This window comes from Entamoeba dispar, genomic scaffold, assembly GCF_000209125.1.
Source record: "Entamoeba dispar SAW760 scf_1105229461907 genomic scaffold, whole genome shotgun sequence".
In the NCBI taxonomy this organism is placed as follows: Eukaryota; Evosea; order Mastigamoebida; family Endamoebidae; genus Entamoeba; species Entamoeba dispar.
The window spans coordinates 1-13539 of NW_001854927.1; the positions used below are offsets into that span (position 1 = coordinate 1).

At 24.8% G+C, this 13539-nt stretch overlaps 9 protein-coding genes across 9 annotated transcripts, besides 21 other annotated features; 3 read left to right on the forward strand and 6 right to left on the reverse strand.

Annotated features, from left to right (window-relative positions):
• Window positions 1-28: 28 nt before the first annotated feature.
• Window positions 29-91: a sequence feature (AT_rich).
• Window positions 64-507, reverse strand: EDI_231770 (uncharacterized protein; the record flags this gene model as incomplete). Its single annotated transcript, XM_001739028.1, has 1 exon — window positions 64-507. The coding sequence occupies one exon, from the start codon at window positions 505-507 to the stop codon at window positions 64-66; it is 444 nt and encodes a 147-aa protein (XP_001739080.1).
• A 1-nt stretch (window position 508) lies between these two features.
• Window positions 509-687: a microsatellite.
• A 259-nt stretch (window positions 688-946) lies between these two features.
• Window positions 947-1054: a sequence feature (AT_rich).
• Window positions 1055-1299: 245 nt separating this feature from the next.
• Window positions 1300-1360: a microsatellite.
• A 114-nt stretch (window positions 1361-1474) lies between these two features.
• Window positions 1475-1646: a microsatellite.
• A 31-nt stretch (window positions 1647-1677) lies between these two features.
• Window positions 1678-4209, forward strand: EDI_231780 (uncharacterized protein; the record flags this gene model as incomplete). The annotated part of the gene is made up of 1 exon (XM_001739029.1): window positions 1678-4209. The coding sequence occupies one exon, from the start codon at window positions 1678-1680 to the stop codon at window positions 4207-4209; it is 2532 nt and encodes an 843-aa protein (XP_001739081.1).
• Window positions 4210-4739: 530 nt separating this feature from the next.
• Window positions 4740-4832: a sequence feature (AT_rich).
• Window positions 4833-5617: 785 nt separating this feature from the next.
• On the reverse strand, window positions 5618-6384 carry EDI_231790 (multidrug resistance protein, putative; the record flags this gene model as incomplete). Its single annotated transcript, XM_001739030.1, has 2 exons — window positions 5618-5910; window positions 6054-6384. The coding sequence occupies 2 exons, from the start codon at window positions 6382-6384 to the stop codon at window positions 5618-5620; spliced, it is 624 nt and encodes a 207-aa protein (XP_001739082.1).
• Window positions 6385-6599: 215 nt separating this feature from the next.
• EDI_231800 (multidrug resistance protein, putative) lies at window positions 6600-6923 on the reverse strand (the record flags this gene model as incomplete). The annotated part of the gene is made up of 1 exon (XM_001739031.1): window positions 6600-6923. The coding sequence occupies one exon, from the start codon at window positions 6921-6923 to the stop codon at window positions 6600-6602; it is 324 nt and encodes a 107-aa protein (XP_001739083.1).
• A 33-nt stretch (window positions 6924-6956) lies between these two features.
• EDI_231810 (multidrug resistance protein, putative) lies at window positions 6957-8273 on the reverse strand (the record flags this gene model as incomplete). Its single annotated transcript, XM_001739032.1, has 2 exons — window positions 6957-7947; window positions 8179-8273. The coding sequence occupies 2 exons, from the start codon at window positions 8271-8273 to the stop codon at window positions 6957-6959; spliced, it is 1086 nt and encodes a 361-aa protein (XP_001739084.1).
• Window positions 8200-8257: a sequence feature (AT_rich).
• A 145-nt stretch (window positions 8274-8418) lies between the features above and the next one.
• On the forward strand, window positions 8419-9429 carry EDI_231820 (uncharacterized protein; the record flags this gene model as incomplete). The annotated part of the gene is made up of 1 exon (XM_001739033.1): window positions 8419-9429. One exon carries the CDS (start codon window positions 8419-8421, stop codon window positions 9427-9429), a length of 1011 nt encoding a protein of 336 aa, XP_001739085.1.
• Window positions 9428-9478: a microsatellite.
• Window positions 9479-9485: 7 nt separating this feature from the next.
• EDI_231830 (COMM domain-containing protein, putative) lies at window positions 9486-10082 on the forward strand (the record flags this gene model as incomplete). Its single annotated transcript, XM_001739034.1, has 1 exon — window positions 9486-10082. The coding sequence occupies one exon, from the start codon at window positions 9486-9488 to the stop codon at window positions 10080-10082; it is 597 nt and encodes a 198-aa protein (XP_001739086.1).
• Window positions 9901-10001: a sequence feature (AT_rich).
• Window positions 10069-10127: a sequence feature (AT_rich).
• EDI_231840 (ATP-dependent RNA helicase FAL1, putative) lies at window positions 10120-11274 on the reverse strand (the record flags this gene model as incomplete). Its single annotated transcript, XM_001739035.1, has 1 exon — window positions 10120-11274. The coding sequence occupies one exon, from the start codon at window positions 11272-11274 to the stop codon at window positions 10120-10122; it is 1155 nt and encodes a 384-aa protein (XP_001739087.1).
• Window positions 10622-10677: a microsatellite.
• Window positions 10729-10757: a sequence feature (AT_rich).
• A 38-nt stretch (window positions 11275-11312) lies between the features above and the next one.
• Window positions 11313-11355: a microsatellite.
• Window positions 11356-11433: 78 nt separating this feature from the next.
• Window positions 11434-11471: a sequence feature (AT_rich).
• A 7-nt stretch (window positions 11472-11478) lies between these two features.
• On the reverse strand, window positions 11479-12540 carry EDI_231850 (uncharacterized protein; the record flags this gene model as incomplete). The annotated part of the gene is made up of 1 exon (XM_001739036.1): window positions 11479-12540. A coding segment is annotated over one exon (1062 nt), but the record flags the coding sequence as incomplete, so codon positions are not given.
• Window positions 11593-11671: a sequence feature (AT_rich).
• Window positions 12541-12718: 178 nt separating the features above from the next.
• Window positions 12719-12768: a microsatellite.
• Window positions 12769-12898: 130 nt separating this feature from the next.
• Window positions 12899-13016: a microsatellite.
• Window positions 12975-13080: a microsatellite.
• Window positions 13081-13113: 33 nt separating this feature from the next.
• Window positions 13114-13291: a microsatellite.
• Window positions 13248-13417: a microsatellite.
• Window positions 13317-13489: a microsatellite.
• Between the last annotated feature and the right edge of the window lie 50 nt (window positions 13490-13539).

Here is a 13539-nt window from a genome sequence, read left to right on the forward strand (position 1 = left end):
TGTTTTCCTCTCTTTTTAACCATAGACGTTTTTTTTAAATTTAATGTCTTAATAATCAATTTTCTATTCTTTAAATATTTTAATATAAAAACAAACATCTAATAAATACTCTTCTTTTGTTATTGGAATATTATGATTTAATGTAACTGTTCTTAATACCTTAAATAATGCATTTAAATCATCTAATGATTGTGGTTGAATAATAACAACAAAATTTTCTCCAATAATTAATTTGATTTTGTTTAGTTCATATTTTGAAACAAAATTAATTGTATATAATCCATACTCTTCTTTAATCTTTCTATGTCGAACTAATCGTAATTTTCTTTCAACAAAACAAATCCAAATCAATCTATATACTAATGGCTGTCCTTCTTTGAATCCAACAGCAACATCAAAATATAAATTATCTACTTTTGTTCGATTCTCTTGAGGTACAGCTATTGCCTTTTCAACTAATTCTTTTGATGTCTCATCTAAATCTCGTTGCTTTTCAGCTTCAGCCATCTCTTTTCTTTTATTCTTAGTTCACTATTCTATTTTTATCATTGAAATTCTGTTTAATTCTATTCATCTACTTCATTTTACTATTTATTTATAGAATTTGTTTTTTATTTATTATTTTTTATTTTTTATTTTTTTTTATTATGAATAACATTTCTCTATTCTTATATTTTCCTTATCTTTGGTAAAATTTTGGGAAATAATTTTTATTTGATTTGACAGAAAAAATTTTATGACTCTTTGAATTCAAAAGGATTGAATAAAAAGAAGTACTTAGTTATTAGTTAGAAATGAAAAACAAAACAAATACTTTCTATTAAAAGACAAGTCAATAAATGACCCCAATAAGTTTTGAAATAAAGGGTTGTACCATAGTAACTAAAACTAAAAAGAATATTAAAAAGAAGTGATGTTGACTTAATAACAAATAAAATGAAAAACCATTTTATAAATGTAATTAAATTATAAAAAAATAGTAAAAAAATGAATTATAGTCTTACTTTTTATTAATTAAGTTGAAATACTAAGTAAAATAAATATATTATATTAAGTATCTTTTGATTTTCTTAACAAAGTTTTATATAAATTCAAATACGTTAATGACACTTAGTAATAAACTAAAACTATAAATCAACTTTTCTAAACGATTATACTCTTTTGTTTATTTCTAAGGGAAGTTATTTAAACAGTACAAGGTTATAACAGGTTTTTCTGTTTTAAACTTTTTTGAATTAATCCTAACACATTTATTTTCGTAACTACTAAAACTTTGTGCTATAGTAATTTATTCACTTTAAATGAGAATAAAGTAGTAACAGAAAAAGAAATACAAGTAGTAAAAAAAAAGAAAATAAAATTTCATTCTTGAAATTAACAAGAAATTTTTTATAAGCTTAAAAAAAAAGAATAAATAAATCAATAAATAAGTATTGATTAAAAGAGGTAAAATGAAGATAAATTCCTCACTCATTGAAAAGAACTAAAAGAAGTAATAAACAATAATAAAAAATGAATAAACATAATAGAAAGAAAACTTTAAATTTCAAATTAAATGAAAAAAAAAAGATATTGTAAAAAGAATTATTAAAGAATTAATAAAATAAAATAAAAATAATAAACAAAAACCCTAGAATAGAAAAAGAACTTGACTTTAACTAGATCAGAAGAATTTAAATGCCAGCACAAGCCAATAAGAAGGGAGTCTCAAAGAAAGTTGATGCTTCTGATAAGAAAGTATTTATGAACGCTATTGTTACAGGAATTACTGATAAGAACGGACTTGTTCTTGCAACAAAGAAAGAAGAAGAAAAGAATCCAATTGTTGTGATTGCATATCTTGAACTTCCAAGATTTGACAAAAAACAAAACAAAGAAGAGACATTTGCTTACGAGTGTGGAGAGTTATTGAGAAAAAAACTTGTTAATGGCAAAGAAGTAAAATTTGAAGTTATTAGTGAAGCAACTGATAATATTCCAAAGATGGTAATTCCATTTGTTAATGGAGAAAATATTGCACTTACTCTTCTTGAAAATGGATATGGTATTTTAAAGGGAAAAGGAAAAGAAATTGATGAATATACTAATGCTGAAAATAAAGCAAAGAGAGATAAGAAAGGAGTTTACTGTGATACTCCAGAAAAAGTTTCTATTAAAAAACCAACTGATCCAAAATTAACAACTAAAGAACTTGACTTTTATGTAAATAAAAGCCTTAATGGACACATTAAGAAAGTTGATGCACCAGGACAATTTATTGTTGAAACACCAGAAAGAAAAATTGTAAGAGTTTCACTCTTTGGAATTAATCAACATGCACCATTTAATGTAGAAAAGAAACAATTTGAATTTGATGATATTGCTAAAGAAGCTATCAAATTCAACAATAAGAATTATAACCAAAGAGACTGTGTTGTTAAAATTATGGACAATGGAAAGAGAGTAACAGGAATTATTACAGTTGATAAGAAAGATATTGCTGAAGAATTATTAAAGAATGGATATGTCACTGTTTCTACATTTGAAGAAAATACCGAATCAGTAAAGAAAGTATATGAAGAGCGTGAAGCACTTGCTAAAAAAGAAAGAAAAGGAAGATTTGTTAATTTTGATCAAGCAGCTGAAGACGCAGCCAAAGCTAAAAAAGAAAAGAGAGAAAAAGATCTTAAAGAAAGAAAGAAGAATGCCAGAGTAATTAGAGGAGCTAACATTCTTTTCATTGGTAAGTATCTTAGAATTGAAAAAGATGGAGAAATTCTTAACGTTAAATTTGCATCAATTAAACCACTTTATAAGAAAGATGATAAAGCATTCAATGAACTTATTGAATTTAGAATGAGAGAAGTTATTAGAAAATTAATTGTTGGAAAGAAATTTGAATGTAAAGAAGCATATAAATCTGAAAATAAAAAAGGAGAAGAAACTATTACTGAAGTCTATTATGATGTTTATGCTGATAAGACAAATGTTGCTATTCCATTATTAAAAGAAGGACTTGTTGTAGTTGATGAAAGGGTTAAAGATCAATTCTATCAATCATTTGATTATAGTCAATTAAAGGCTGTTCCAAAGAAAACATATAAACCAGTTCCAATTACTAATTATTCTAATTTAGATAATGTTAAGGATATGCTTATTGGAAATAATTTCAAATGCATTATTGAAAAAGCTATTTCATTAACTGTATATCTTATTTACATTCCAGAGAAAAATTCACAACTTATTGTTCATCTTCAAAATTGTTTTGTTCCAAAAGATGATTCTAATGATAATCTTAAGAAATTTGTTGATAATGCTAAAACAAATGTTAAACAATTATGTGAATATCGTGAAGTTCTTGTTGAATTTAAGAGATATAATAAAGGAAATTTATATGTTGAAATTCTTAATAATGGAACAGATTTAGCTCATTATATTCTTGAACACGGATTTGCTATTCCAACTGGACGTTATAATATTTCATCTGAGATTGAACAAATGAAAGAAAATATGACTCAAATTTATCAATTTGACACTCAAAAGAAGAAAGAAGTAACTGAAGTTGTTGAAAAGAAACCAAAGAGAATTACTGAAATTAAATTCAGTGCTGAACAAAAAGTCTACTTAACAGGTTTTGATGGAGAAAAGATTGGTTATTATGATAATGCTGAAGACGCTAAAATCATTGAAGAAGTTAACACTATGTGTAAGACTGTTAAGAAAGGTGCTATGAAACCAGCTGTTGGTGATAAGTGTATTGTTGAATCTAAAGGATTTTTCTATAGAGCAGAATTTGTTGAAGTTGCAACTGGTGCTAATGTTCTTAAATGTATTGATACAGGAGCTGTTATTATCTGTGGTAAAAACAAATTAAAACCAATTACTGAAGAAATTGCTGGTAAACCTGTTACTGTTAAAACTGTTGGACTTGTAGGACTTAAGACTCTCACTACTAAAGATGTTGACTTCTCTGCTGCTGTTGAAGCTGTTGCTTCATACTATAAGAAAGAAGTTTCACTCTTTGTTTCTGGTGAAGAGGCTAAAGTTGTTGTTGAAGGTGTTTGTATTAACACTTATCTTGTCCAACATGGTCTTGCATTTGTTGACAAACATTTCCATGACAATAGTGAATGGGGTGTTGCTTTATTAGCTGCCCAATCACAAGCTAAAGAAAACCATCTCAACGTTTGGAGATATGGTGAAGTTGCTGATGAAGAAGAAAAGAACTAAGTCATTAAACTAATTTGAGAAGTCCTTTTTTGCTTTATTTTTGATATTTTCTCTTATTATTTGTTATATTGAAATAAGTGTAATTATATCAATTCAAACATAATAACACATTATTCTTTTTCTTTATTTTAAAAATTTCATTAACCTAAATATCCATTTATAGTGATGTAATGATTCATTATGTTTTGTTATTTTAACATTTATAAAGTGAAAAGTTTTAAGTCGAGTGGGAGTAATTTTGTTCATAAGTGTGGTAATATGTATTTCATAATATTAAACAGTGTGACTGATATTATAATCTATTTTGATTAGATTTGTCAATTTGAAAATTAAAAGAAGTTATTTAATAAACTAATTCTTTCTTTATGAAAGAAATAGATTAGCATTATTACAAATAGAAGTATTAATATATTGATTCATTAAATTACATTTTCTTTCTAACATTATTTATTTAGGATTCAAAAGATTATGAGATAACACAAACTTTATCTGTCTTTATATTTTGTGTTGATTTTTTAATTCAATTCTACTAAAAATTTTTATTTTAAATATAAAAATTTATATTAATCTCAATGTATTGTAATTATTAATTTATGAAGATAAATGAATTTAATAAATTAATAGAATGTTTGAAAGCAAGATTGAGTTTGTTTTTTAATATAATTGTAGAGAGTAATGATTTTTTGAGGAATGATATAAATCTTTCATTAAATCAAGTGATTTAATTTTTTTATTGAGATGTTATTTTATTTTTGATATATGATATGGTTCTTCAAAAGGTTAAGTTGTATAATGTAGAAAGAATGATAAAAGAAAAGAATGAACAGATTAAGTGATATAAATCGTTGTTTTAATAAGAATGAACAAAATGAATATAAATACACATAAAAACAAAGTGATAATCAAGAAAATGTATCAAATATTGTTCATTTTACAGTTAAAAAAAGAAGAGTTATAAAGAAAGAATCAAAAGACAATAATTCATTTAAATCAAAGAACCTATAATATTTATTGAGCTTGGATTTGTACCAAGTGGAAATAAACACCTTTTTCTTTTATCAGTTCATCATGAGTTCCTTGTTCTACTACCTTTCCTCCAGAAAGAACAACAATAATGTCAGAATCTTTTACAGTTGATAATCTATGAGCAATAACAATTGATGTTACTTGTTTAACAGTCTTATCAATTGCTTGTTGAACAATCATTTCTGATTCAGAATCAAGTGCTGATGTTGCTTCATCAAGAATAAGTAATTCAGGTTGAGTTATTAATGCTCTAGCAATAGCAATTCTTTGTTTTTGACCACCAGATAATGAAGTTCATCTTTCACCAATTATAGTATTATATCCCTGTGGTAGTTGACAAATAAAATTATGACAATTAGCCATTTTAGCAGTAGCTACAATTTTATCCATATTTTCTGCAACAAGATTCTAATTGGTCATCAGTCCAACTTCCACATATACCACTAACAATGTTTTCTTCAATAGTTCCATCAAATAATAATGGTTCTTGTCCAACATATCCAGTTTTATTTCTTAATGTTGCTAATTTAAATTCTTGAATATTTCTTCCATTAATTTTTACTGTTCCTCTTTCTGGATTATAGAAACGTTCAATTAATTGAATGACTGTTGATTTTCCACAACCAGAATGTCCTACAAGTGCAACAGATTTACCTTTAGGAATAACAAAACTTACTCCATCAAGAATAACTTGTTCTGGTCTTGTTGATATCTAAATTTAATATCATCTAATTCAACTTGGTCAATAGTAAAGTTCTTTTCACCTTCATTACTAAATGGATCTTGAGGTGATTTTCTATCTATAATTTTAAAAATACTTTCAGCTGCAACTTTTGCATTACCAAAATCTGCCATATGTGTTGCAGCAAATCCTACTGACATAGCTCCAAAGATAATTGCACGTACTGCTTTCATGATTCCCTCCATACCATTTGGATCATCTTTAAGTTCTTGACCTGCAACATACATTAATACATAATATTTCCAGAATATAAATGCATGAACCCATCCAAGAACAAGTCCATTAATAATTGCAGTAAATGGTGCTCGTTTAGATGGTTTAACAAGATAATTACAATATTTCTCTTTGAAATAATCTTCTTTTGCTAACATTTTAATTGTTTTTATATTTTCAACAACTTCTGTCATAAGATTTTCTGCATTAGCATAGATTTTTGTTTCTGGTCCAGTAAATCCAACTGAAATTCTCAATTGGATATATGTGTTAAATACAATTAATGGAACAAAGATAGTTGCTATTACTGATATTTTTACATCATTGACATATCCAAAAAATAACTGAGAATAAACAATGGATCATTGTTCCAATCAAATTATCTGTTACTCCATTCAATTTAGTTGCATCAGCTGCAAATCTTCCAGTTGAATTCTCTTTTTTTATCAAACCATCCGTTATCTTGTCTATAAATTGCATAAAATGATAATTTTCTTACTCTATATGTCAAGAACTCTCCTGACATCAAAAAGAATGCTTTATGTAAATATGTTGAGATAAATGCACCATATGAAATTCCAACAAAAATATAAAAATATTTCATAACGTCATCATCATTTGGAATTCCAGTTAAATAAACAGTAACAAGCATAACTATAGATTCACAAAGATAATATGAGAATATTGGAAATAAAGCACCATATATCATTGAACCAATAAGTCCAAGAATCATCCATGGAATTTCTTTGAGATTTAATCCAAAAACTCAACCAAATACAAAGAAATGTGCACTAAATTTTTGCCAATTAGTTCTATGATCATCATCAACTTCAATATATGTTTTGTCAACTTCATTTTGTTCAGGAACAACATCTTCTTCTAAATCTTCATCATTATCAAATTTCTCTTGTTGTTTCTTTCCCATTTCTTGATTTTTAACAAGTTTATAGAATAGTCCTTGTTTTTCCATTAATGTTGTGTAATTTCCATCTTCAACAACTTGTCCATGATCAAATACAAGAATTCTATGTGCATCTCTAATTGTAGATAATCTATGTGCAATAATAACTGATGTTCTTCCAGCAGCCTTATCTAATGCTCGTTGGGCAGTCTTTTCTGATTTAAAATCTAATGCAGAAGTAGCTTCATCAAGAATAAGTAATTTAGGATCATTCATTAAAGCTCTTGCAATAGAAATTCGTTGCTTTTGTCCTCCAGATATTTGAGCACCACGTTGACCAAGTACTGTATCGAATTTTTGAGGAAGTGAATTAATAAAATTAGTAGCATTAGCAATGTGTGCACATTTCATAATTTTTTCTTCTAGTTCTGGCATCAATAAACAATCTTGTGGATCTGATGTATCATGATAATGTGGTGCAAGAATATTTCTATGTGCACCAAGTGCTATATTTTCTTTGATTGAGATTGCAAAGAGTGAAGGTTCTTTTCCAACTACTCCAAACATACTTCGGTATTCATACAAATTAAACTCTCTAATATCAATACCATCTATCATAATTTTACCATCCACTGGTTCATATAATCTTTGTAATAATCCAATAATTGTTGATTTACCACATCCAGATGCACCAACTAATCCAACAGAATGTCCAGCTTTAATTTCTAGATTGAAATTATTAAGAATTAACATATCTGGTCTTGTTGGATAACAAAATGAAACACCTTCAAACACAATATTTCCTTCTTTAATTTCACTAATATGTCTCTTTCCTTCATTTTTAATTTTTGGAACTCTTTCAATTGTTTTGAATATTCCATATGCTGATGATGTTCCTTTAAAGATAGATCCAATTGGAGTTGCAATTTGAGAAAGACCCAGTGTTCCACAAAGTACTGAAAAGACAACAATAGATTAACTCAAAAGAAATACATCTTAGAATGAAAAAAAATAATGAAGGTTATTATAATGAAAAAGAATAAAAAAACAATAACATTAATAATCATTCAAATAATGAAAAACAAACAGATAAATCAAATTGAAAATGTAATAATTACATAATAATATTATTAAATAATTATTTAAAATAGTTGTTAAAAATAATTGAATAGTTCTTTTCATTTATTCAGTTATTTACCTATAATGTTCTGATAGTTTGATAATAATCACTTTCTTTTATTCTATAATGAAATAATATTATTCAAGTATTAATATCATTAAATGTTTTTTTTGACTTTATTATTATACATTTCTTCTTTAGTACTTAATGTGTTATTCTTTCTTCATACAATCCATGTATTTATCTTTATTACAGTCATTTTCAAATAAAATTATCTTTTATCCAATTGACACTTGCCCTTTCTTAACTCAATTCACTTTCATTAAAGTAGTTGTCTTCTCTTCTGTTCAAGTAGTATTTGGTCTTTTATCTCCCTTTCTTCAATGCTTTCTTTCTTCTTTACTTCTTTTAATTATATCTTTCAGACATCATCTTCATCCTTTTTACTTTCTCTTTCCATCGTCATCTCATACTGATCTATCTGGTGTATTGTATCCATCTAATGATGTCAAATTATCTTTGACTTTGTTGTTCCACTCTGATGAAATTCATAATGTTTCAAAACTCCATACAATCTCAAAGAAACTTATCAAATGGATTTTTCTTATATTGTTCTTTATCCAATGGATATCTTTTCTATTGTGTTATATAATAGCCAATTATATAGTCTTCTATGGAATAGCATTCCTTTATTTTCTTATTGTGATTTTATCATTCTATCTATCATTTTCATCATCATCATCATCACCACCTCAACCAAACCCATCTCCATTATACGATGTATTAAATCAATTATTGCCTGTATTAACACAAACAAAGTGTGAATTTACTCAAATAACCATTTATATAACATCTCAATACTACTCTTTTGAATATATTCAACCATTTCTTCAATCCTCACAATTAGCAAACAACTACATTTTAGTATTTGATCAAATTGGTGATGAGATTCTTCTTCTTAGATCAACAACAAAACATCATACAAATGACCAACTAAACAACACAATTGAAGATGCTGCTGATGCAGAAGGGATTACTCTTACTAAATGTTCTCGTTCTTCACCATCTTCAATGCTACTTTCACGTTCATTTAAAACATCTGTTATAACATCAAGAAATAACTATTCGTTAATGAAAAAAGATGAAACAAAGATTAAACACATTGTGAAATTAATTAGTCGAATGGTAGTTCAAGTAGATAGAATTGGAATTGAATAAAAGAAAATAAAGAAAAAATAACTAAAACTAAAAAAAAAAAGAAAAAAAATAATTGAATGAAGTTCCAATTTTGTGGAGGTTTAAATGTTCCAGATTGGCTTTTAAAAGAAATTGGAACAGTTCAACGTCTTAATAATGAAGAAGTTAAAGAAATTAGTATAGAAATAATTAATAATATGATAAAGAAAGAAGGATTTAATAAAAAAGAATTCAATTCAATTTGTGAAAGACGTAAATTAACAGAATCTGATTTAAGAGGGATTATTACAACATTAAGATTTATATTATGTTCAGCAGCACAATATGATATTAGTAGTGAAAGATTATTAGAAGAAGAACTTGAAATTGGAATAGATATAGAAATTGCAGAAACAATATCAAAAATATATGAAGAATATAAAGAACATTTACAAAGAATATTAATTCAAAAGACAATTAAATTACCACATATTCAAAATATTCAAGAAATTGAATATAATATAATAAAAAAAGATGAAATTACTAATGAAAATATTAAACCATATATTATTATTCATATAATTACACAAATAAATTCATTTGATTTAATTATTCAAGAAAATCAAATTAAAGAAATGATTTTATCAATAAAAACAGCAATAAAAATAATGAAAAAAGGACTTAATAATAATTAAATTTTTATTTAATAAATAATTAAATTGTTTTATTTATTTATAATTCAGCAAAATTTTCAGGTAATTCATTAATTTGAGTTGAATAATATCGTTCTAAATCTCTTAAATTATCCATTTCATTTTTTAATACAAAATTTATAGCTATTCCTGTTCTACCAAATCTACCTGATCTTCCTATTCTATGAATATATACTTCTCTATTTAATGGCATATCATAATTAATTACTAATGAAATTTGTGTAACATCAATTCCTCTTGCCCAAACATCAGTTGTAATTAATACTCTTTTTTCTCCTTTTCTAAATATATTCATAATATAATCACGTTCTTGTTGTGGCATTTCTGAATGCATTGAAATTACTGGAAAATTAGCTTTCATCATATTTTCTGTAAGCCAATCTACTTTTTTTTTCATATTACAAAATATTACACTTTGTGTAATTGTCATACTATCATAAATTTCACATAATGTATCAAATTTTTGTTCTTCTTTTTCTATTTCAATAAAATATTGTTTAATTTCTTCTACTGTAATTTCATTTCTTTTAATTAATATTTCTATTGGTTTATTCATTATTTTTGTTCCTATTTCTATAACATCTCCTGTAAGTGTAGCTGAACATAATACAATTTGTCTTTTAATAGGTAAATATTTAATTATATCATAAATTATTTCCATAAATCCTTTATTAAACATTTCATCAGCTTCATCAATAACAAGTGTTTTAATATGTCTAACATTTATTACTCTTTTTTTAATTAATCCCATTATTCTTCCTGGTGTTCCACTTATTACTTGACACCCTTTTTCAATTGCTTTAATATCTTCTTTTTCACTTTTCCCTCCAATACATCCTCTTACTTGAATAGCCATATATTGTGATAATCCACTAATAACTCTTTCTGATTGAATAGCAAGTTCTCTAGTTGGTGAAATTATAATTACTTGAACTTCTCTTTTATTACTTTCAACATTTTGTAAAATTCCAATAGAAAATGTTGCTGTTTTACCTGTTCCTGATTGTGATTGTGCAATAACATCTTTTCCTTTTGTTATTGGAACAATTCCCCTTTGTTGAATTCCTGATGGTTTATTATATCCTTGTTGATAAATTCCCTTAAGTAATTCTTCTTTTAATCCCATACTTTCAAATGTTTCATAAATTTCAATATTCTCTTTTCTTTTGTTCATTCTGTTTTATAAAAATTGTTTTCTTAAAAATAAAACCCTTTTTTTTTTTTTAATTTTTTAATTTTTTACTTTTTACTTTTTAATTTGATGAATATGAAGAAATAGATTTAAAATCTCCCCCCTTATACTTAGAAAAATAGAAACCAATTCTATTAACACTTAATTAATTATTCTTTATTATTATTATTTTTTTTAATCTTTACTTTAATTCATTTTTTGAATTGCTGCTAAATATGTTTCTTTTGAAATAAGTTTTTTACGAAACCATCTATCAAAGAATAATTGATCAGTATCTTTATCTAATTGAAATTCAAGAAGTTTTTTAATATTTCTATCATTTAAACAAAAATTATTCATTAAATTATTTTCTAATTCTTCAATATTTATTATTTTTTTTCCAAATAATGTTATTGCAATATCAACTGATTCATGAATAATATTTAATTCTTGTTGTATAAAATAAATTGCTGTTTCTTTTGGAATTAATTGTCTATTACAAACTTGTGCTAATTTTTTAATTCTCCAACTATTTTCACATTCTTCATCTTCTGCAAGAATTGTTCCTTTAATATTATGAATTAAATTATATCTAATTTTCCCTGTTTCAATTTTTGGTGTTTTCTTTTCTTTTATTGTTGGTTTATCTATTATTTCTTCTTCATTCCCTCTAATAACAACATCTTTAACTTTTTTGATATTTTCTTGATTATTTCTTTTCTTTTTCTCTAACCATTTGTATACTTTATCTTTAGTCATACTATTATCTCTTATACTTTCTAATTTCCCTTTAAATTTCTTTTCAAAACACCTTTCTTTGTATTCAATAAAATGATTTGGATTAATTTTTTGTTTCATACATACTTCTGTAAAACCCTCAAGTGGTCCTCCTGATTCAACTATTTTTAATTCTTCAATTAATTCTTCTGTGATGTGCTTAAACTTTTCTTTAACTTCTTTTTCAATACTATCAACTGAAATTATCTTGTTGTCTCTTCCAACAAGTATTTTCTTGAGATCTGTTATAATTAAACAAACACTTCTTCCTGTATTTTTTTCAATTATATCAATCCCTAACATATTAGTATCATCATACCATCTCATATGTCCGTATACTAAATATGTTTTTGACATCATCTTCATTATAGACTTCAATCGTTTACTTAATCCTTCATCTATATAATCAAAATAGTCAATGAATTGATCAATAGTATTCTCTCCCATTTTATTCTGATTATCTTTTTTAGTCCTTTTCTTTTTTACAAAAATCTTAAAAAATAAACATCATTTCTCTTTCTTTTTTTTTCTGTTTTTTATTCTATTCCAATAATCCCTTTAAATTTCATTTTTTGAACTTTTCTTTCAACACTAAACTTATTTAACTTTCCTTTTCTTTGTATTTTTAAACATTTTCTTTGTTTATTTATCACATTTTTGTTAAATATTCTTATTTTTTTATTTATTTATTTATTTTTTTGTTATTTTAATTATTTATTTTTATCAATAAACATTGTGTAATCTCAGATAAAAGTTATCATAATATTTTTGAAATAACACAAAGAGAATAATAGAATTTATCAAACAATAGTGTTATAATCATTTCATTTTTAAATAGTATTTAAACATTTTTCATCTATTTTATTAATATGAATGAATTATATTTAATATTATTCAAAATATTGAATGTTTTACATTCAATAAATTTAATTTATATATTAATTTGATTATTTATTTTATTTAAGTTATGTTTGTATTTATTATTTTTATTCATTAAATATTTTCTTTCATAATTTTTATTTCTATTTGTTTTTGAGTGTGTATCATTGGAGATATTAAATACTATATTATATCTTGTTATATTTGGTTTATATATTTCTTTATTTTATGTATAGTTCTTTTTATTTTATTGTATCTTCTTTTTCTACACACTTCATAATAATTTGTTATTGTTATTTCTTATTATGCTAAATTATCTCTTTTTATTTATTCTTTCTTTATACTTTTTTATTGTTTTCTTTTTCTAAAATCTTTTTTTCTTTTAAGTATTCAATTTATTAATTCTTCTTTAATATTTATTTTATTCTGTTTTCGTTTTATATATATTATCATTTGTATCTTGTATTTCTATTATTTCTATTTCTATTTTCTCATATTAGTTATAATTGTATTTATGTTGTAAATTGTTTATATTATATCTATTTCATTTTACTATCATTTTTATACATATTTAATTTATGTGATGTAATAATTACATTTTCTCGTATCACT